This window comes from Delphinapterus leucas, chromosome 16 (assembly GCF_059928025.1).
Source record: "Delphinapterus leucas isolate spDelLeu-1000000601 "Yukka" chromosome 16, BTC_Dleu_Yukka2, whole genome shotgun sequence".
NCBI lineage: Eukaryota > Metazoa > Chordata > Mammalia > Artiodactyla > Monodontidae > Delphinapterus > Delphinapterus leucas.
Window position 1 is genome coordinate 77,838,890 of NC_143144.1, and position 23,415 is coordinate 77,862,304.

General features: G+C 50.1%; 1 protein-coding gene across 1 annotated transcript in view; it reads left to right on the forward strand.

Annotated features, from left to right (window-relative positions):
- BTBD16 (BTB domain containing 16) overlaps positions 1 to 23,415 on the forward strand; it is a 52,978-nt gene that overhangs the window by 11,672 nt on the left and 17,891 nt on the right. The window contains exons 5-9 of the mRNA XM_089898271.1: positions 1,572 to 1,661; positions 2,732 to 2,846; positions 7,666 to 7,735; positions 8,508 to 8,638; positions 15,197 to 15,316. Of these exons, the coding sequence (XP_089754397.1) occupies positions 1,572 to 1,661; positions 2,732 to 2,846; positions 7,666 to 7,735; positions 8,508 to 8,638; positions 15,197 to 15,316 (526 nt within the window). The remainder of the gene's footprint in view (positions 1 to 1,571; positions 1,662 to 2,731; positions 2,847 to 7,665; positions 7,736 to 8,507; positions 8,639 to 15,196; positions 15,317 to 23,415) is intronic.

A 23,415-nucleotide genomic window follows, 5' to 3' on the forward strand; every position in this document is an offset into this window, starting at 1 on the left:
GATAAGGTTCCTTCCTCCCTTCAAGAGATGTTCAGTACTTAACTTGTGCCAGGCATTGTGCTAGGAACTTAATGTCGGGGGGTGGGGGACAGACAAGCCCGCCTGAAGTGATGATAAAGCATGAGAAATCGTGTGATACATGATGACCCTAACGATGCCTCATGAACACCTGCTACATGTCAGGCACTTGCCAGCATCCTCTTGTTTACTGCCCCCAGTGGGGGTGAGTGACAGAATGGAGCGGGCAGAGGGGAGGCTGTGCAGAGATCCAGGGGAGGAAAGTGAGCCAGAGCCAGGAACAGGGCCTGGCACTTAGTAGGTGCTCAATAAACACTGGCCGAATGCGAGCCTGAACAGAGCCAGATGCCAGTGGTGAGGGAAGGCTCGACGGCCTTGTTTGCCTGAGGGAAGTGGACCTTTGTTCTCTTTTTTCTGCATTCTTTGTAGCTGCAAATTGTGACATACTTTGGGCTCCTGACTCGTGTCACTTGCGTGACCTGGCAGCCTGAGCTCACTGGCCATGGAATCCATTCATCCATCGATTCGGCCAATACTTATTGAGCACCAGTGTGTGCAAGACTGTGCGGGGCCTGGGGTGGGATGGCAGGTTCACCGTCCAGTGTGCCTGCCCGGCCGATCATAAACCAACAGACACTCGGTGTATTGGCAGGCGATTGGTCCAGGAGGGAACATAAAGCCAGTCTGGGGGGAGGTGGTGGTGTGGAGCTCCCTTCCATAGCCGAGGGTCAGGCGGGCCCCTGATGGAGAAGAGAGGGAGCTCCACAAATATCCTGGGCAACAAACCACGAAGAGGCAGGTTTGGGACCTGGTGAACTGGAGACTAGTGGGAGGGTCTTGGGGCCGCTGGAGGGGCTCTGGCTTCGTGCCAAAGGCACGGGACGCCACTGGAGACCTGAGGGCACCGTGTGTCGTAACTCACATTTCAGAGTAACTCTGAGTGGATCGTGGAGGCTGGCGGTGATGCGGGCTGCCCCTTTGCTTCCCCCTGGAAGCCCTCCGTGGCAGGGGCCCTTTGTTTGGAGCTCCGTGGGGCAAAGTCTCAGGAGCCGCTGGGAGGACGCCTTGGTCCCACACTCATCCTTCAGCTAATGGTCCTTTTGCGCTCTCGCCTGGTGCCAGGTCTGAGCTGGGTGCTCAGGGCGCAGAGGTGATGGAGGCCCACCCCTGGCCCTCTCGCTGCTCACAGCCTAAGGAGAGGAAGTGGGGAGGGAAGGAGAGGAGGGGGAGGGGGTCTGTATCAGTGTGAGCATCAGAGTCCCGGTCTTGCAGTCACAGTGGCTGTGTCAGATCGTCGGGGAAGCTGGCCCAGGGGGGACACGGGAACTCTCTGTACTATTTTTGCAACTTCTTGTGAGTCTTCAACTATTTCAAAATAAATAATCATTTCATCAATGCATCCACTAAACCAACAAGCAAGCAAAGATGAACAAAATACAGCGTGATCCACGCCAAGATCACGCTGCGCGAGTAGTTGTGGGGCCTCACGCTGTACCTGCACGGGTCACTGTGGCTGTCACACCTGTGCGTCCTCGTCCTGTTCCCTTCGCTAGCTCAGCTGCCCGGGAAGATTAAAGAACAACGCCCTGTAAGGAAGATGATCGTTTCCTTGAAGATCAATGACCCTCTGGTCACCGAAGCTGGTAACGTGCACCTGTCCTCGTATTCTGAGAGTGTCGTTGAACAAACTACCTCTCAGATTTGAAAAACAAACAAAACACCCCAAAGTGGAGGCACACAGTGTTCAGTGCTTCCTTATTAAAAATAGCTGAGCAGCGCAGGGCGGAGGGGAAGGAGGCTGGCACAATGTGGGGAAGTAAAAGAAGGGGGACTTCTGCTAAAGAGAAGTCCCCGTCCTTGTAAAGAGGAGTGAGGAATGCAGAGGAGGGAGGAAGAGGCAGGCTACCCAGACAGACCCAGGGAAGATGTCACTGCTTTTCTGGGCGCAGATGCCCAGCGAAGCCCTCAGGCCCACCCTTGTCCGTAGGCAACACTGACCCGCCCCTTCCCACCAGGGCCCCTCCCTGGCTGGCTGCTGACAGCAGAGACCTCCCCCAGGGGCCTCCCTTGGGCTCAGCCCCTCCCCATCCCATCCCGGCCACCTAGACACACCTGTTAACAGGTGTGAACGCACCGTGCTGTCACGTGCCATCAGGAAATTATCCACATAATAATTATCCACACCAGCTGTCCTCGGAGCCCATGGGACTGCACTACAGCGCTGCTGGGGATCAGGTAGAACTCGGAATAGGCTGGGCCCACGGACTGGCAAGTTGATCCCGGCTCGTCCCAGGAGTCCTTAACCTTGTTGAAGAGCCCAGACTCTGGGGAAAACCCGCTGTGACGATATCATCTCCAGAGAACACAAAACACACCTCATGCATACAGCATTGTGCACGCCTTGGGGTGGCCAGCTCCCGGCACAGGCCACAGGCCCCCAGTTAGGACAGAACCCCTGAGGCACAGGCTCGGGGCAGGCTCACAGAAGATTCTTTCACAGGAGCTCCATGTTCTGTAGCTTCATCCTCAACGCCTTTGGGGGGCTGGGGGCCCAGGCAGCATCTGCTCCCAGGTCAGAGCCGTTGCGTTTGTCTAATGCGTCCCTGACTCCCAGCTCAGGGACCCTCATCCAGAAGGGAGGGCGCCTGTGCGTGAGGGATGCGGGGCTGCAGAGCCCCACGCTGACGGCTGGCCCTCGATGCTGCCTCCCCAGCCTTCGCCGTGGCCCTGCAGAATCTCTACCTGCGCGAGGTAAGGGTGAGCGTGGACGACGTGCTGGGCGTGCTGGCTGCAGCCCACATTCTTCAGTTCCGCAGCCTGTTCCAAAGGTAAGGAACCGTGGCAAGGCGCGGCCAGGGCCAGCCCCAGGTGGGATCCAAAGGGGCCCTCCCGGCCCAGCTCATGGAGCAGGCCTCTTCCGCGGGCTGGGACATCTGGGGTTTCTTCGCATAGAGCACAAGTTTGAGTCGGCCATTAATGCTGATGGGAGGTAAATGAACCAAATGGAAAAGCACTGATGGGATTCATTTTTCTAGAGTATTCTGTCCCTTCTCTTAGGCTTTTTCAGGGATGTGTGCTTACTGCACTCACGTCCTGAGCACAGAGGTGGTATCTTACCGCTCTTCGAGTTCCAAACTCCTGACGCAATTCAACAGAGAGGAGATTTAGGGCAGGGATGCTCTGCCTGGCTTGTCTCACCACCCTAAGCCTCGGTCTCTTCATTTGAGGGAATGAATGAATGAATGAGTGAACGAACATCCCATCTTAGCCCAGGGACGACAGCAGGTGCCCTCTAAAAGGCAGGGGCAGGGTGTCTTCCAGGGACCTTGCAGGTTTCAACTCACTTTCTATAGAATCCATACAGCCACATTCAACCCCAGAGATGTTTTTGAGTTGGCGCCTCATTCCTGGGGGCACCTGAAATGACTCGGGCCAGATCCTCAGTCTGGAGCATCTCGAAGCCTCATTGGGGATGCAGATGCCCCGTGAACCCAGGGACGCAGGCTTTCAGAGGCCTGGACGTGGCCACAGGAGACACGCGGAGGGGACCAGTCTTGAAAAGGCACTCCAGTGTGTCGGCCTGGCCAGACTACGGGGTGGGTGGCTGGCTGTGAGAGATGGGAGGCCCGCCGTCATGTCACAGGCAGGGACAGGTCGTGTAGCATCTCGGGGAGAACCCAGGAGTCTGGCCTTGACCCTGCAGGTGATGGGATAAAGTCTGGGTTTGCCTGAGAATCCCCACTCCCCTTCCATTGTGTGTCACATGACTTCAGCTCCGCATAACCTTGTGACTGATAATCACTACTAAATCACAGCTTCTGCGCGCATGCATTTCTGAGCAGCTATTTCCTGGTGCTGTGCAGGAAGATAACTCTGGCCCCAAACCTGGAAGGCCAGCTTCCCTCTTGGAGTGGGGCATCTGGCCACCTTCTGTCTGTGAGCCTCAGCTGCCCTACGGGGAGGCCCAGATTCAAAGCCCCACCTTCCTTCCGGAACCGTAGCCCTGGCTTATCTGGGGTGGAACCGAGAATGGCAGATTCCTCATTTCCTTCCTCCTTCACATGCCTTGTCTTGAATGCCGGAGCAGGGAGGGCTCTGGATACCGAGCCAAGCCTATCATTCCACGGATGAGCAAACCTAGGCTGCCTGGGGCTGATGGGCCCTGCCTGAGATGCTACAGATAACTGTGGTGGGGCTGGAATCCGAGGCTGGAGCCAGGCGGGCCTGGCACACAGCTGGGCTGGGTCTCGCCTGCCTTTGAGAGGCTGATGGTACAGTTGGCAGGGGTGTGGCAGCACAAGCCTCAGTGTGTGTGTGTGTGTGTGTGTGTGTGTGAACAGAAATGCCCCGGATCACTCTGATAGCATCACAAATCCAGGTGCTGGATGGGATCCCAAAGGTCATCTTGGCTGAACCCCCAGCCAGTGCAAAATCACCCAGATGGCTGCTTGAGTCTGAATCACGCACACCTGAGGCCGCCCATCTCTAGGGGATGAAGTGTGTGCGTGCGGGTTACACAGGGTGCTGTTTGTTAGACGCATGCATCAATGTCTGCTTTGGCACAACTGGGATCATGGTTGTTGGTTGTTGCCTGCACACACACACTCACACACACACACACACACAACCTCCCTGAGGGTCACTTGGGTCCCTCCAGGCTCACAGGGCTGAAAGGGCATTTCCTTCCATGCAGGGCTGAACTCCATCTGTGGGTAACTGCTTGGTGCCCTTAGAACTTCTGCAAGTGGAAATTCCCACCCTCCCTGAGCCCAGAAGCAAGTGGCCTGGGTGGCCCCAGGGCTTGCTTTGTGTCCTCCAGTCTGGGAAGCCCAGCCAGTGAGTCTCACAGTGAGAAGGGGGGAGCACAGGTGAAGGTGTCAGCCTCCTGGAGCACTGATTTCTGTATCCCAACTTCAAACCCAGCTAATTCCGCCCGTGCGTCTCTACTGGCAAAAACCCACTCCTGAAGAACACCGTGCCTGGTGAGGTATGGGACCTGAACCTCGCACACAGCCCCTTTCGCACCTGGTCTGCCCCTTGCTGATTGGTGAGCTAGGCTCACAGTGAGGCCAGGAGCCCCAGGAGGAGAGGAGTTTTGTCTGTACACGGCAGGTATTTCCAGAAACAGCCACAGAGGCTGGCACAGAGGAGACACTCAGGGGATGGATTTATGCTGGGAGGGCTGCTTCCTGGCAGTCTCTAGTTTCAAGGGGAGAGTGTTGGGAGGAGGCAGAGGTACCAGGCAGAAGGAGGTCATGGAAATCAAAGCAGAGGGAGCATGTGAGGAGAAGCAATCAGGGAGACTTCCAAGAGGAGGTGGCACTTGAGCTGAGCCTGAAAGGATGCCAGTTGTCAAAGAGTGAGAGAGAAGAGGACTTCAGGCAGAGGAGAGCATAGAAACTGGAACGTGCTTGGCCACTAAAACCCAATGCAGCTGGAGTTGGGGAGGGGTGTGGAAAGATGAAGGGAAAGGTGGGTGGGGAAGTTAGCGGGAGTCCAGGTCATGCAGACCTCAAAGGCCATGTGAGCAGCTTCTACCTGGTTCTGCCAGCAGAGGAGAGCCTGAAGCTTGGGCGGGGAGAGTGACCAGAGCCCCTCTGTGTTTTTGGCTGAGACCTTCAGGATGCGGTGGGGACGCGGGAGGCTGGTGTGGGCAGGGAGACCTGTGCAGAGGCCCGGATGAGAGAGAGGAGGGTCTGAACTAGGCAGGGGAAGTGGGAAGGGAGAGGAGGGGCAGGTCTTCCAGGAGATGGTGAAGATGTAGAATTGATGGGACTCAGCAATCTCACCTGCCAGCGTGCCTGAGCGATGACAGCAGAGGCTGGTGTTTACCCAGCACAGATTTTTCCAATACTCAGGACAATTCCTTATAATAGGTATGATCAGTCTCACTATGGTGAAGGGGCCATCCTAGGATCCAAGGAGGGTGGGGTGTAAAGTGCCTTAACCATGTCCAGATTGTTTTTCATTCAGTATTTCTTGCCTTGTTCTAGTAAAAGTTTTTGGTGGCTTAAAAGAATACACAAAATAACAGGGCACAAATTGTTCAAAAAGAAAAGAAAAGAAAAAGGAGAAAGGAAAACAAGGCTGGAGAAGCCAAAATTACATAACCAAACCTACACTCTATAAGTGGACAATACTTTTTACTGTGAGCTCCCTAGCAGCTAATATGAAAAGGGAAACCTGATCAATGACATTAGATAAAACAAAGAAACCAAAAACTGACTTGGGAGGTAGAACCCGGGGTGTCTTCATCAGATGACATTGAGTGATGTGATGGTCAATGTCCTCAACTATATCCACAGAGTAAAAGCAACGATAAAGTTAATAATGTTCTTTCTTGATATTGGCAAAGTCTTCACTTCAAAATGCAACTGAGTAAAAGCTATTCTTCAGGGGTGTGGGTGTTGGTGGTAATGAGCTCCCCAGCTCTCTGCTGACCTGGCTTAATTGAAGAATACATTTCAGAATATGTGCAAGACTTACCAGATATCCTTTAAGCCTTTGTCCAAGAGCAACATGTATCTCAACTGAGTTTAGGATAACCATTGAGTAATAATGAGTTCAAGATTTTGCTTCTGTATGAGAGCTCAGTAGCTATTCTCTGGTGCCCTGTTTGATGACACGAACATGCCTTAAGAAAATTGTGCTGGAGACTAGTCTCAGCTGTGACAGGTGAGTCACTGAAACTCTCGCCCAGCATATCCACCCCACCACACACCCTGCCCACCCCAGCTCATCTCCTAGTCTTACTCCCCTCACTGCACTGCATCTGGGATCTCCTTGATGTTCTCCTTCAAAGAGCGGCCCCTGTCCCTGCCTCAGGGCCTTTGCACATCCTGTTTCCTCTTCTTGGAATGCTGGTCTCCCAATTCCTGGTCTGAACAGTTCTTTGTTCTCCTCCTTCAAGGTTTAAATGTCACTTTTCTGATCATGCCCCCACCAGGTCAGATTCCCCCTTTTTCACATTCCTATGGCACCTTGTTCTTTGACTTTTTAACCCTTAACACAACTGTGATAATGTGGTTACATGTCTAAATGTTTATTTAACATGTGTTGGGCCCACTGGCTTTATTCTTTGTAACCCAAGGGCCTCGCAGGGTGCCAGGCACATAGTACCTGCTCAGTAAATAGATCTTTGATGAGTAAGTGAAGCAAGTAAATGAGGCCTAGTCGTGAAAAGGACGGAGATTTTCATCAGAAACTTGCTTTTTGAATCTACTCTCGTACAGAGAGGAACAGGACCGGAAGCCCCTCTACAGCTCCACAATGGTCTGTACAGGAAGAAAATACCTCCAGCAGGGGGACAAACAGATGGTCACCCTGGCTAAAATTAAAACTCAGTAAGGCACGTTTAGGTGCTTAATCTCTAAACAGTAATACTTCTCCCTGGTGCCAAGGCTACGTTGTTTCCCTCAGAAGGATTTGACCTTAGGCCTCACCTCCCTCAGCCCAGAGCTCTTTGCAACAAGCCTTGCTGGTCTTGTCCTCCAGCCAAATGTCCACATGCCTAAAATAAGGCTCTTTTCCTTCCCTTCCCTGAAAGGTCTCTGCTGCTGGTGCGGAGTTGAGGTAAAACCTCTGGGGCTGCCCACTTCCCTAAAAGCAGCCTGGGGGCCTCCAGGAACAGCAGTTGTCTCTCTGCAGGTGTGTGACCATGATGATGAATGGACTGACGCCGAGCACCATCAAGAACTTCTACCTGGCCGGCTGCAAGGTGAGAGCAACGTGGACGGGGCACGCGGCACCTGGGGGGCCCTCAGGAGCACCCAGACTCTGGGATTTCATGCACCAGGCCCAGCTCCAAAAAATCTGATGGCACCAACCTAACAGTGCCAAGTGAACAGTCTTTAAAAATCATTTTATGTTTAAAAGAATATTTTAACACTCCAAAAAGTAGAAAAGCTTTAATCTGGGGGGTGAGGGGGTGGGGAGGGGAAAGCCAGCGTTTCTTGCCAAAACAGCAGACAACATTCCAGGACATCTTGGTGGGGTTGAGGGAAATTTGTCGCCCCCTGGGCTCAGTCAGGGTGTCAGGGTTGGCAGTAAATGATGTAATCTAACACTCTGATTATCAGAGGAGAAAACTGAGACCCAAGGGGGGTGGGGCGTGTGTGATCAGTCACAGACCTCAGTTCAGAGATTTCAGCTTGCAGGCCCTGTGGTCAAACCACCTAGCTGTGTGACCTCAGGCAAGAGCAGGGATTTTGGAGCCTCAGTTCTTCCCTCGGTAAAATAGGAATAATAATGAACCGACCTCATAGGGTAGCAGTGAGGATTGATTCGAATCAACCTAGTGCAGTGCCTTGAGCATAGCAAACACTCAGATAACGTGGGTTATCTGCTGCAATTTATGTTTTGAAGAAGCGCTTTGAGCAGGGCTGCAGCGCGGCCTTCCCGAGAGCACGCGTGTAGCATCGTCGCCTTCCAGCAGAGGGCGCTGAAAGTTCAGGGACTCCTTTCTCCATGCGCTTTTCTTGCCTTCGCAGTACAAGGAAGAGCCGCTTACCACTGCCTGCGAGAAGTGGATGGAGATGAACTTGGTCCCTCTGGTGGGGACAGAGATCCACCTCCGGAAAATCCCGCAGGAGCTGCTCCACAAAGTGCTGAGGTCCCCCAGGTGAGAGCTGGCTCCCGGCAAGCTGCCCCTGGGATGGGGGGAGGGAGGTGTTAGGGGGGCCTGCGCCCACACCCCTGCTGGACATGCCCAGTGTGCAGTGCCTTCTCCATCCCAAACGTCCCTCCCTCCTGGACAGCCTGGCCTCGGGGGGGCCCAAACGTGGGTACTGTGCTCGGGCATGGGGAGGGGTGCTATTCCTCAGACAAGGAACCCTCGGGGTGCCCGCTGTCTCATTACCCACCTGGTAATGGTAATTAATTGCCTAAATAATTTTTTTAAACTCTGTCAATATTAAGACACATTCATTGTGGAAACTTTGGAAACCAGGGAAAAGGGAAAAAGGAAAAAGCTCTCACCCCGAAATCAGTTTCTATCTCCAGCCCTGAACAGCTCTAGACTCAGACATACCACTGCCGGTATGACCTCTCTGACAATTAAGGCTAAAACCCAACTCTTGGTGCCCTGCCCTTTACTGCACCCCCAGCTCAAGCCCCTGGGAGACCACTTCATCCTCCCGCACAAGTGCAACCCATCTCTGTGGGCCTCTGCGTGGGCACCAGCCGGAGGCCAACCTTCCAGGTCTCTCATCTGAACCAGCACAGGGACCTCTACCTCAGGGTCTTGGTCTGCTCCTGACCCCCTTCCAGTCGCATCTTTAACCCAGGGGGCTTTGGCTCTGCCTATCCGGCTGCTCTGTGTTACCCATGTGGCAACCACAGGGCTTTCCTTAGACTCCGGCCAGCGCCTGGCCTTTTAGGTTATTTCCAGTGTTTCACTGATATAAATAGTACCTTCGTGACATCCTTCAACGTACATTTATTTTCATTTCATATTGTTTTCCCACAGAGAATTCCTAAAAGTGAAATTACCAAGCCAAAAGGGCTTTGTTTTTATTAGTATTTTAAAAAATATTTTATTTGAAAATAATTTCAAACAAATTAGATAACAAGAAAAGTACAAAGAATATCTCAGTACCCTTTACCCTGCTTCGTTCAATCTCTGTCCTGTTTGCTTTATCATTTGCATCTGTGTGTGTATCTATTAACACACATTTTTTAACCCTTTGAGGGAAAGTTGCATATATCATGTTCCCTTACCCCTGAATGCTTCAATGTATATTTTCTAATAAAGAGAATTTTTCTGTTATAATCCCAGTGCAGTTAACAACTTCAGGAAATTTGACATTGATGTGATACCTCACACAATGTGATGCATTGACTCAACACTGTCCTTTATAGCATCTTTTTTCCTCCAATGCAGGATCAGGTTAGGAACATGTCTTGCATTTAGTTGTTGTGTCTTTGGGGGACTTTTTAAAAGGTTCTTGATACCCACTTCCAAGTTACCAAGATGGTATTCCCTTTGGGTGAATTACAAAACTGAAGACAAAATTCTACGAAAAATTATGAATATGGTATATTAGGAAATAAATGTCTCCTCATGCATGTGTGGTGGAAAGCGTTCCGATTTCAGGAATTAGACCTGGAAGGATTTGTTCTCCTGTTGGTTTGAATTGACTCAGTAGCTGGCAGTGCCCTCAGACTTACAGGGAAATGAGGTTGATAGAACAACGTTCTGGGTTCTGGTGTTGAGGGAGATCTCTAATCTCGGTATTATCTAAGAAGACCTCAGGAACTTGGGCCCCAAGAGCAATGCCAGGCCCTGGCAGGGGGGAGCCGGGGGCTCCCAGGGTCATTTTGCCCTGCTCTCCATGGCTTTTCCACAAGCGCATTCTCCCCACACTCCATGGAGCAAAGGTTGTGCAACCCTTGAAGAAAAGATAAACATGACAGCCCTTAGACTTTTCATGACACTGTCCCTCCCTTGGAAAGCCTGAGCTGTCTCACCCCGGTAACATTTAACCAAGGAAGGGAAAAAGAATGTCTGACCACAACCAGAATGTTAGCGATGGGATACGCCCTAGAAAAGGCTGGCTGGGCAGGAAAAGAGGTCAAGAACATTACGTGTCAGGCGTCTAGACTCACAAGTTTGGGGAGACATGACTGATGTGGAGACTGGGTCCTGCTCCTCTGGCTTCACCCCAGGAGTTGTCTGTCTTCACAGACAGTGTCGGGCTACCTGGAGGGAGGGAAGAGCCTGTGAGGCCTCAGGCATGTCGTCAGCATGTGTGCCCCGGAGGGACCAGGCCCTCAGCTCCTGGACCTCATGCTGCCGTCTTGTCTTCCGAGGTGAACTCTCCTCGCCTGGTTGACGTCCAGCTGCCTTGAAGCTGGAGGGAGGTGGGGAACAGAGGGCATGGAAAGAGGGGCCTTGGGCCACACCCAGCGCCCGGGGAGATGGTTAGAAATTTACCAGGCTTCTCATCTTAGTGGCTGGTGGCCCTGACACCACGGACCACACCTGCTTAAGAAAGGAGCTTCGGGTGAATTAACTTTTACTGAGCACTTCTGGGTGTGTGCTGTGCTGTGTGTGCACTGTCCCTTTTAATCCCCACAGTGCTGTGCGGTAGGTACAATTATTGTCCCTAAGATAAGAGGGATGATAAAAGACAGGGCTAGGCTCGAGCTCAGGGCTCCGGTTTCCAAGGTCCAGGTCCCACCCTCACTGCTGCACCGTCTCATTTGTAACAGAGGCCAGGTTTCGCAGCAAACAGAACTCAGCGAGCACTGGGTTGTCCTGGGAAGTCACATGGCCCCAGGGCATCTGTGTGGAAAGGCCAGCCGGGGGTCAGGGATGGAGAGTCCCTCAGCCCCCCTTAGCGTAGACTGTGACCCATCCCTCGCTCCTGGGCGTGGTGCTCGGGTCTCTAAGCCTTTTGGGAACAACACCTGTCTCAGCATGTGCTTCAACTTCAAGGCCACTCACCTTTCCCATCCGAAGTCCCTCTGACCTCATCTTCCTTTGAGTTTTCTTTCCATCTTGTAAATGACCTGTGGTAAAACACACAGTTTCCCTGACCTCCTGGGCCTCTGGTTTTCAGTCAGTTTTCTCCTTAAAGGTCACCACTCGGTGACCCTGTTTCGCTCACTCTTATATTACGAAAACTTCATTCTGAATTCTGTTTTTCTGGAAGCCAAGCTCCTTGTAGACTTAGGAGAATGGCGGACTCAGAGGGCTGTCTAGTTCTACCTGCACGAAAGGCTGCCCTGCAAGCAGGGGGGCACGTGTCCCACCACCCCCAGACTTCCTGTCTGTGATGCAAAGAGTCTTGAGGGCTCAGGAATTCCCTGAGAAAAGCCACCGTGTCCTCCACGGCATTTGGAACACCACTGGGAAGCCCTCTCAAACAGTACTTCCTGCAGCTAATGCTCCTCTGGCTAATAACGACAATACCTACCAATTATGAAGCACTTGGGGTATACAGAACACGCAGAGTGGGTTTTCAGGTCTAATTCTTACGGCAACCCAGGGAGGTGTTCCTCGTGTTTTCCCCTGCGGAATGGAGATTATAGGACGTGAAAGGATTGCTCCTGCCATGCAGCAAGAGGGTTGGGAACTGAACCCAGGTCTGAGTGGCCTCAATGCCCGTGGTCATTACCAGCCTACTGGTGTGCCCTGCTCCAGGCTTTCTTCTTCCTTATTGATGGTCAAGGTCAATAAGGACATGGAAGGTCATATTTTTGATTATAAAAAAAGTTACAGAGGTAGGAGGATAATGCAAAACACGATTGGACCCACCTCCCCAAATGAGCAGATGGTCGCATTTTGTCGTAAGTTAAGAAATAAAACATGACCAGGAAAGCAGAAGTCCGCTGTGTGCTCCGCCCAACTCCCCACCGAGCCCTATTCCCCTTCCTTCCTCTTGGCCTCCCTCCCTCCCTAAAGTGGAGGATTTGTGTGAATCCAGTCCATGAGATTATATTCTTGTTACATACGTGTACATGCGAAAATAATGCACAGTATGGTTTTGCAAAGGTTTAAATTTCAAATCAGCTTCCTCATAGTGATTGCAGTGATTGTGACCTCCTGCAGCTTACTCTGTTCACTAACACCACACGACGTGTTCTCGCCGTATTGATATGTATGTACCTAATTAGCATTTTAAGTTTTGATTGTTGTACAGGGCTCTGATGAATGAATAGACAACAGTATTTTCATTCCCTTCCTAATGGCCTTTTGTTTTATTTTGCCTCATTTTTGTGATGACAATCAGAGCTGCAGTGGACATCCTTGTTCATATTTTCTTGTTCACTTGGGCACGGCTTTCTCTATGGTCTGTGTTCAGAAGGAGATCTTTATTGTTTATACACAGTTTTCTCAATAAAAATAGAGGACAATGTCTTGTTAAAGGCATTTTTACACCAGTTACATCCCAATGGCTACTTGTGAGCCCCAATAAGAACATGTAGAACAGCCCAGATGTTCGCCTGTGTTGGGGGGAAGTTTAGGATCTCTGTGAGTTCCGTCTTGATTCAGATCATCAGAGCTCTTAGGTAAATGAAAATATGTTTGAATGTCCTCAGCGTGATTATTTCCTGTAGGAACTAATACTTTAGGGTACTAATACTTGGCCTAAAGACAGAGGGCTTTATTTCAATAATTACCCTTCATCATAAAAGTAAAACCAGGGTCCTGATTCATGGAGCTCCCAATTACTCCCCTTGTGTTGGTAAGCTCCTCTTTGGTAAGATCTCAAAGAACTTTCTGGGCTTGAGAACCTCAAGCGTGGGTTCTGCACCAGAAGATACGTAGCTCCCCAGCCCAGCAGTGGTCGAAGAGTTCCTTGTGGGGACATCATACCAAGTGACTCTGTGATGTCTCCCCTCTTGGCTCACCGTTATTGCCCAGACAGTGACAAATTTGGTCACTGTCTGGCCAGAGTCAAAGCCCACGCATTGTAGGTGCCTAAAAAAAATAAGAGGAAAGAGACCATTCTACTGTGTCCAGAAATAGCGAGAGGGGCGGAAGAGTGACATTCCCATTGCTCTTTAGAGTCACGGTTTAGCTTGGCTTCCACCCACCATGACCACTAAAGTGGTGGTTGAAGAGGCTATGATATATTTTGAAGCCAGGGTGCATCTCCGTGGTCAGAGACAGAAAATATCAGTGGGTTTAAGAAACATTGAAATGATTCAGAGAAGCAAGTCGGCGGCGGCTCTTAGAGGAGCCATTTGGGAAACATCCTTTACAGAGCTGATTCCATGGAGAGCGGCACCCAGTTCTCCTTCTCCCTTCTTCCTGATGAGATGCCTCGTGCGGCTGCAGGCACAGTGTGGGCTCTGGAGCCAGGACCCAAACCTCTCGGTGGGCCACTCGGAGCCCTGCCACCCAGGAGTCAGAGCTGCTGCCCCCTGAGCCCATTACTGTGCCCAGGCACTGCTCTATGTGTGGTCAGCTCAATAATGGTCCCCCAAAGATGTCGACATCCCAAGCCCTGGAACCTGCGAATATGTTAGGTTGCGTGGCAAAGGGGAATTGAGTTTTCAGATGGAACTAAGGTTGCTAATTGAATGAGCTTGGCATGGGGAAGTTATCTTGGATAATCCGGGTGGGCCCAAAGTAATCACAGGATTCTTCAATGCGGGAGAGGCAGGAGAAAGAGTCGGAACCAGAGAGAGATTTGAAGATGCTGTGCCGCTGGCTCAAAGACGAAGGAAGGCGCCACAAGCCAAGGGATGCCAGTGGCTTCTAGAAGCTGGAAAAGGCAAAGCAATGATTGTCCCCTGGACCGTCAGGAAGGAGCAGGGCCCTGCCCGCACCTTGATGTTAGCCCAGTGAGATCCATTTTGTACTTAGGACTTCTGGAGCAATAAGATAATAAATTCGTGTTGTTTTAAGCCACTCGCTTTGTGGCAATTTGTTACAGCAGCAATAGGAAACTCATATGACGTGTCGCCTCACATAGCCGTCACAAGTATCCTCTGAGCAACTGCTATAATCACTGCGTTACAGATGAGGGAATTGCAGCTGCAGGGCCAGTTAGCCTGCAGGAGGTTCCACAGCCAGTCTGGGGCAGAACTGACCCCTGCCCAGGTCTGACCATAGAATTGTGTGACTTTGGATAAGTTATTCACATTCCAGCCCTCAGTCAGGGCCGGGACTGGAATATGACCAGTGAGGCACCACCTCAGGTGCAAAATTTAAGGGGCACGTAAAAACCTCAGTCATTGAGATAAAATGTATTTTAATGCAATATTTTACAGTGAGAATTAATGCCAAAAAAACCCCATGATGAAGAAAACATTAAATTTTTAAATAAACGTAGGGTCAGTCCAATTTCCACATCTATAAAAAGTAAGGAATATATCCCAACTCTGCAGGGTTGCCGTGTGGAATTAAGTTTAAAAAGTACGGAAGCGCCTTGGGAACACTGTCTCCTGGTAGAAGCTCATTCAGTGATAGCCATTGTTTAACAGCAGCACAGCCAGTGGGTGAAAACACAGGCTCTGGTGGTGACAGGTGACTTGAGGTTCAGGGTCCAGCCATGCAGGTTACCAGCTGAGTGACCCTGAGCAAGTAACTCGATATGTGAGTCCACCTACAGACTCAGGGTGGTATTGCCTCCTTCCTAAACTCACTTTTAATTTTTCAGTTTTTTACACACAGTGTGGTTTTGGCTGTTCCTAAAATTACTTCTCAATCTTTTATTTTGGCCAGGTTGTTTACTTTTAGCGAGTTTCGCCTTCTGAAAACACTTCTTTTGTGGGTCTACTTGCAACTAAACAGCAAAACTCAGACAATGCCGACGTACGAAACTGTGCTCTCATTTTTTAGCAGGTAACGTGACTTAGTATTGATTGATGAATAGAACATACACTGTTTGTTTGCTCATAATATCATGGGGGAAAGCATCAGTGATATTATTTTTCATAGCATCATTCAGAGTGCATAGCATGCAGTTTTCTTATGGGATCTAAGATTATGGGATAACTTTGAACCACTAGATTACTTGAAAAAGTGAATAATAGGTGTTATAATATGAGATAGTCCTGTGCCTTTGAGCACGTGTTCTGTGTCCAGTAAAAGACATGATGCAAACGGTACACATTTTATTCAGGGAAGTTACCATACCGTACTGGCCTTAAAAATTTCATACTTAAAATGTACCTAAATCAGACCAGATCATTCTCATCTATATTTCACTAGTTAGCCTATATATAACATTCTGAATTTTCTGGACAAATGAAAAAGCATTTGAATGTACAAAGATTTCATAGCATTAATCCAGTCTCTTAGAATCTCTAAATTTATAAATTCTAAAAGTTATATATCTCAACATTTAAGTGAAAAATAACAATTATAGTATAAGAATGGGCACCATTTCATTATGCTTACTAAATGCAATAATTCTGATAAACACTTTCTATTTGTAATCTCATTTAATCTACCTAGTACTCAGGGGCTGGTTTTATTATTCCCATGTTACAGATGAGGAAATTGAAGTAGAGATGAATACCTTGTCAGAGATCATACAAGTGATAAGGGATGGAGCCTGACTTGAACCCAGACCTGCCAAATCCCAAGACACTTTGCTGCCCATTCCTAGGATGGCAGGGAGGGTTTCTCTCTTGTGCCCGCTGCAGCTGGTTCAGTCGTGAATCCCTGGCCATGGTGTCTAGAAAGATCCTGAGGCTGCCTCTAGGTTCAGTGTTGTTGTTAGCCAATTACTTCTAAAATCGCCTGGCAGTGCATCTTCTTCCCCTCCCTGTGTCCTCCTCTGCCTGTGTTTTCTGTCTGTTCAACCCCACTGGCAGCATCAGCTGTGGCAGCGTGGGACAGGGGGACAGGGTGGGGGTGAAAGCAGTAATCCATCTGGTGTCTCTTCAGCTTCTATTGAAACTTTGTAAAGACACTCGCATCATCCAGGCTGGTTGCAGAGTGTGATGGCCCTGTAGCCAAAGACAGCGCCAGGAGGGTCCGCCCTAGACGGGCAGGCTTACCTTCATGATCAGGTTTACGTTCTGTTCCCCATATCAGCAGGGACGGGGGCTTCCAAGCAAGATAAGGTGCATTCAAGGGAGTCAAGCGATTCCTTTTCTTTTGCACGTGTGACTTTAGCGGATAAACACATCTTCCACGTGTTCGTCAGCACATCAACCTGTTTAAGCCAAGTTTTGCTTGCATTGTTCTGAAGCAGTTAATCCTTTTCTGGAACATCTGTGCACCATGTCAAGTAAAGAGCCCCTTTTTCCTGTCTCGTTATTTGCGGAAAGCAATGTCCATTGCCAGAATGACATGTCCTTGCTTAGTTTCTATAGAATTTGCTTTGAACCCAAGTGTCTTAGATACACCCTCCCCCACTCCTTTAATAGCCCAAGAGACACTTTTCCTGATGAGTCATGCACACCAGGAAAAGTCGCTGTTTGGCACCAGGTTAGCTCTCCTACTGGAAATGTCTAGAACTGGGAGATAGGAAATGAGCTAGAATGTGGGTGATTCATTGGAACTGTGTTTTTACTGTGAGAGATACAAGTGGGAGTGAGAGAGCGAAGGCATGTGGCCTGCCTGAGCTGGGGTCTCCAAGGCTCCCCCCGTCCTCGGGTGTTCCTTACCAGCATAGCTTCTGCATTACTCCTGAATCGACATCGATTCCATTTTGACCCCAGACCTCAGCCCTCCACACGCTTTTCCCCAAGCCCCCCTGAGCCTGCAAGGTTTCCCTTGTTGGAAACCATTCTTGTGTCTCCAAATGGTCTCGCTGCCCAAGCTGGGATGCTGTCCTCTACCTGGAGCCGTGTTCCCTGACTCCTGCCCTACATCCCTTCTTCCCTCACTCCCTCTCCCTCCCTCCAGCAGGCTTGGTGTCCCCTTGGGAGAAAAGATGAGACAGTCTGGAACTCAGATGCTCTTCCGCTCCGTGGTCACCCAGGCTCACCTCCGACTTTAAGGACCGTGGTCCATTTTTAGGATTGCGGGTGGTTCGCCTCCCGTCCCAGCTCACTCTTTGGCACCCATAAGGTGCTCCCTGGTCAATGGCCTCCACCTCCCAAGTGCTTGTCCCCTGAGTCCCCGAGGGACTCCTTAGCCGAGGGGTCAGCACTTGCTGCCCCAGCTCCCCTGACCCCAGCCCGCTCTGCTTCCTCTTCTGAGTCCATCCCGGCGGGGCCTCCCTAGGAGCCTTGCCAGCCAGGCCCTTACGAACACCTTGGTGGGTGCATACGTCCTGTCTCCCTGGGTAGGTTGTGAGCAGCTTGTAGGAAGGGTTTACAATCCTTTATTGCATCCTCAGCTCACCTGGCACCGAGCATATAACAGCTTATGGAATGATGAAATGCCATCAAACATTTCTACAGAGCTGGGTTGCCCCAGCTGAGAAATGGGTATGACCATGCTAATGCCAAATTCAGAGAACACCATGTCTGCGGCAGCTCGAAATAGGAGGGCTGGCAGACAAGTTTCCATTTTTACTGATGGGTAGGGCCTGTTTGGTGGACGAGACTAGGAAGAGTTCTAAGGCTTTCTCGAGGCTCAGTGAGAAATAATGTCTCGATAGTTTGGTGATGCCTACCCTAGACATGGGAGGGGGCAGCGGTGGTGCCCAGGCTCTGTGCTGGCCTGAGGATCCCTGGGGCTGAGCCTCAGAGCTGCTGGCCTGAGGGCTTGGGCTGCAGGAAGGCACCTCTGCTCCAGTGGTGGAAGGGGTGGAAGTGGTGGAAGTGTGGGAAGTCACGGTCAGCCTGGGCCGGAACTGAGTCACCAGAGGAGCTGAGCTCCACAGTTCAGTGAAGACAGAGGGAACAGCTAGTCAAGGAAGTTTCCACAGCCACTGACAGGGACATTCCAGGAGCATTAGAAGGTGGGGCAGATGAACAGACCCTGGGAGACAGTACACAGGCTTGTGTATGAGAGCCAAGGAAGTTGGCTGTTTGGCCCAATTTTTAAAGTTTCATCTGTTGATGAAATAGTTGAAATGACAGAGTGGTTTATAAGGTATCTCCCAGGTGGGGGAGCAGAGGTCAGAGTGGACCATCACAATATGGGGACCTCCAAAATGGGATTGTGCTTTCATAATGTGGCGGCAGCGGGACAAGCTGCCCGAATGTTAGACCGACCAGGAATGAGGCAGAGCTGCAACTCTGGGTGTGGCCTTGGCTGGCCCAGTATCCAGAAAGAAGGGTTTAGAGCAGCAGTTGAGTGAAATAGATCAAATACTCCTTTTCTCAGCTGTCTTAGCAATGTCTTGAGCTAGGAGGGAAGGTATTTGAATAGTTAACTCCTTCAGCACCGCTGTACCTGCAAATAAAGACATATGTCCAAGCCTTTTCTACTCATCTGTATTCTTTTATTCATTGATTTTTTTTCATTCATTCAACAAATAGTTATTGAACATGTGCTCTATGCCAGGGGCACCGATGGACAGTGAAAGGGGCAGTTTCTCTGCCTAGCTCCATGTTTAAGAACATCTTCAAAGCTTATTTTCCTTGTTGTCTAAATACATCAATATAGAAAGGGAACACGCATGTGTGTATACACACACACACACACACAGCTGTTTTCCTGGCAGTGGTTAATTTAGAAATACAAATAGGCTGTCCAGAATTTAATTTAACATTTCCTTGTAAGAAAAACAAAAACTGTAAGCAAAACCACTGCCTTCATTTGTCCACAGAGGAAGTCATCATTTCGTTCCACTTAGCAGTCTGAGAAGTCCAGGGGGGCTGTAAAAATTCATCAATTGGAGAAGAGCCAGAGACAGGCAAATTTTCCACTTTTTTGTAAAGTTTGTTTTTTATGTGGACCATTTTAAAAGTCTTTATTGAATTTGGTACAATATTGCTTCTGTTTTTTATGTTTTGTTTTTTTGGCCCCGAGGCATGTGGGATCTTAGCTCCCCGACCAGGGATCGAACCTGCACCCCCTGCATTGGAAGGCGGAGTCTTACCCACTGGACCGCCAGGGAAGTTCCGGCACTTTTTTTTTAAGTACATTTTTCATCAGAATATAAAATACGTACAGCAAAGTGCACAAACCTTAAGTGAACAGCTCAATGAATTTCCACAAAGTGCACACACCTGTATAACCAGCACCCAGACCAAGAAACAGAACCTGACCAGCCCCCTAATGTGCCTTATTTCGGTCACTACCTCTCGCACACCAAAGTGAACGGGTATCCTGGCTTCTTTTACTATGGAGATGTCTTGGCTGCTTCTGAATTTTAAATAGAATCTTATAGCATAGACTTTTAAAGGTCTGGATTTTTTTCACTCAACAGTGTGTCTGTAAAATCCATGCAGGGATGGTAATGGGCTTACTTGGGTGCCTTTTGCAAATTGGTGGTGGAGCTGGGTGGACCTGGGGCTCCTAGATCATCAGACACATCCTTTTACTTTGAGGTCTTCGAGTTAAGGACAAGTCATGAACGGACCTGTAATTCTAGTCCTTAGCTGATTTGTTAATCCCTAAATGGGTCCCTTTCAGACACTGCAAGGGTGGATTCCAGCAACCTCACCAGAAGGAGGTCATTGAAAGCAGCCAGTGAATCCAATTTCCACACCATCCCAACTATTAGATTTCCCTGACCTCTGCAGCAGAGTCTCCTCCCTCCTATGCCCTGTCCAAATCTGACCCAGCTTTTATGGAGCTGGCCAAGGACTCCTCCAGGAAGCCTTCCTGGATCTCACCTGTGCACTGGACAGATTCCTTCTCTGAGTTTCTTGGAGAGAGAACAAGAGCATGTGCCGGCTGTGTGGGTGAGCACCGCCCCGACAAACCCAGCACCACCTCCCCATATATAAAACAAGGGGAGCCTCCGAGGAGAGCGGCCCAGCCATTCCCTGCACTCCGAGCATCCCAGCCCACAGGTGTCTGAAGGAAATGAGCTGTGATGCTGTGTGCCAGGGCGGGCACACAGCCATGTGTCTCTTGTGATTAATGGATGGCATTTGCAGATATAACCACGGAGTCATCATGAAACTGGGCACCCCTGGTGTGACAACTCTGATCTCTTTACCAGAACATTCATTTTGAAGTAGTCCATGAGTCATGGACATGAGGGTGGTTCAGTTGTTCTCTGTCAGAATCTCTCCACCAAGCCCTGTGCAGGGAGGTTGATATATTTCTTTTGTGTTTGTGTTTCTTCCGTTTTCATTTCTTCTGTGTCTCTGACCAGCGGTGCTCCTATCCGCCTTAGCTTGGCTCCCTGGAAGCTGAATCTCCCTCTTTTCAAGGTCCCTAAATATTATTGATTCCAATTCCTTACTACTTTTGCACTTCCCTCATGTGGCTTCTTGGCTTTTCACCCAAACTGGGTGGCCCCAAGATGTCTTCTTCAATGGTAAGAGTGGAGACTTTGGAGGAACACAAGGAATATAAGTGTCTGGATGCAGGAGGATCTTGCAAAGGGCAGGTAGCATCATCATTACACAGAGTTTCTAGACGCAGTTCTGCCTTTGGGCAAAGGTCAGGACCATCTTCATCTTCATAGTCAAGATGACATTGACTGGGTCTCGACAAATGACCCAGAGGACTTGGCCTGACAAATAATTGTGGTAACAACAGACAGGACCCTGTGAGCATAGGAAAATTGGCATAGAATAGCCTGGTCTGTGCATGTATGTGTGTGTGGTGTGTGTGTGTGTGTGTGTGTGTGTGTGTGTGTGTGTGTGCATGCCCACACATGCACTGGGCTGGAACTGCATTCCTAGAAGGTGAAGTATGGGTGAGCAGAGGGATGGGATGGTAGGATTGAGCCTGGTGAGTTGGCAGGGACCAGCTCATTCATCCAATTAATTCACTTAACATTATTGCAAGCTGACTTGCCTGAGAACCAGGCACTGCAAAGGGTGCTGTGAATACAAGAGTAGACAAAACAGACAAAAATCTCCATCTTCACAGAGTTTACAATCTAGGAAGCAGAGACAAACAACACATTCAGTAAATGAGGTGTGTGTTAGCAGGTAGTGGCCCTGAGTCTGAGTCCCACTACTGCCATTTACTGGCTGCAGAGAACGATACCCCCTCGTCGGGCCTGATGTAGGTTCGTTCTGACTCAAAGAAAAGGCCCAGCACAGCACTTGGCAGGACGTCCTGAATGGCAGTGACGTTCGCTAGGTGATGGTGGTGGCAGCGACATTCAGAATTGTTGTTTCCTTACCACACTTTGGCGTCAGGGGCCAAGAGGACCATTTCCTGCTTCTTGGGTTTCAGAAGGCGTCTAGGTCTTCCACACCGAGTTACCTTTTGAAAAAAGCCGTGTTCCCTTCCCCCAAGTGTGTAATTTTTTTCAAACTTCACTTTAAAATATAAACTATTCTTTCAGATATTTTTCATAGAAACTAAGTAATTTTTAACTCTAATTTTTTTATTGTGGTAAAATATACATAACATAAAAATGACCATTTTAACCATATTTATGTGTACAGCTCAGGGGCATTAAGTACATTCGCGCTGTTGTGCAACAATCACCATCATCCATCTCCAGAACTTGTTCATCTTCCTAAACTGAAACTCCGTGCAAATTAAACAATGAGTCCCCTTTCCCCTCTGCCCATCCCCGCCGCCCCTGGCAACCGCCATTCTACCTCCACCTCTGTGAATTTGACTCTTCTAGGAACCTCACATAAGTGGAGTCATGCAGTATTTGTCCTTTTGTGTTTGGCTTAATTCACTTAGCACAATGTCTTCAAGGTTCATCTGTGCTGTAGCACGTGTCAGAATTCTAGAGTATGCATTTAAAAGGCAAAAATTTGAAGTGCTGGGCTAATGGGGCTCTGAGTCTGAAAGGGTAAAGGACTCTGACAGATGACAGGCTGGAGGAGGCAAGAAGGTCGTGGCTGATGGCAGCTCTAAAATGCCAACCTGTGTCAGTCTGACAGAGACTTGTTCCTCCTGCCTTTCAGGAGGTCAGAAGGGAGGATTTGTCCCCAGGGTCTTGCAAGCAGAACCCAGAGCCGACCTGGGTGTATCTTTCAGTATCAAGGACCTATGAACTGTCCTCCCTAAGGGGGTCATGCCCCAAGGGTTTCCCATGAACTTTAGGAGGCAGACACCATGGCCGGCAGCTTGTCCCATAATAGTCAGTGCTAAACCCAAAGTCTTTGCAGAGACAGAGCTCAGCGCCTGGGGAAGCCATGCCAGCCTTTGTTTCCACCAAACAGCCATGCAAAGAGGTCCCGACACAGCAACCAGCTTCCCCCACTTTATGTTACATCAGGTGAGCGTGCTCATCCTTGGCCCAGAGAATCCAGATGCCGCGGCCCAGCAGCGGAGTTAAGCCGGGTTAGATGGAAACACGTGGGCTGTTCTCTGGAGGCCCGGGCAGCGTCCCAGCTCTGCAGCCATCCACCCGCCCGGCTCCAGGGGCAGGGTTACGCCCATTGGTTCAAGGCGCTGGACCACACTGCTCAGATGCTTTGGGATTTTAGAAAATCAGCGGCTGAGGCCACCGTTTACTTCCTTTGAGGTGGCCCGTGGCTCCAGCGAGTTAGAGGGTGGCAGCGATAATGAACGCCAGCAAGAACACGGCCATGCAACTTGACCGGCTCAAGTTCAGGTCACCTTCCTTGGGGTGAGGGGACAACGGTGGCAATCATGAAGCCCGGAGTACCACTAAGACCAGCAGCTGTGCCCGACATATCACAAGCTCTGTCACCTTTACTTCTCCCGACTACCCAGGGAAGCACGTGTGGCTGTTGTGCCCCCGGACAAAAAAGGAAGCTTGGGGAGGCTGGGTCACACGGCTGACGGCCGGCTGGCCCAGGACTGGAACCTGGTCTGTCTGACTCCAGGGCCCAAGCTCAGGGACCCCAAGCGTGGTTGGGCGATGCATGAGCTGACTTGTGACCTGTCCAAATCAGCCATCATCAGTACCACTTCCTGTGATCCAAAGGGGTCATAAAGTCCAGTCGCCTGTCTCAGCAGAGCTCATTCGGAATCTT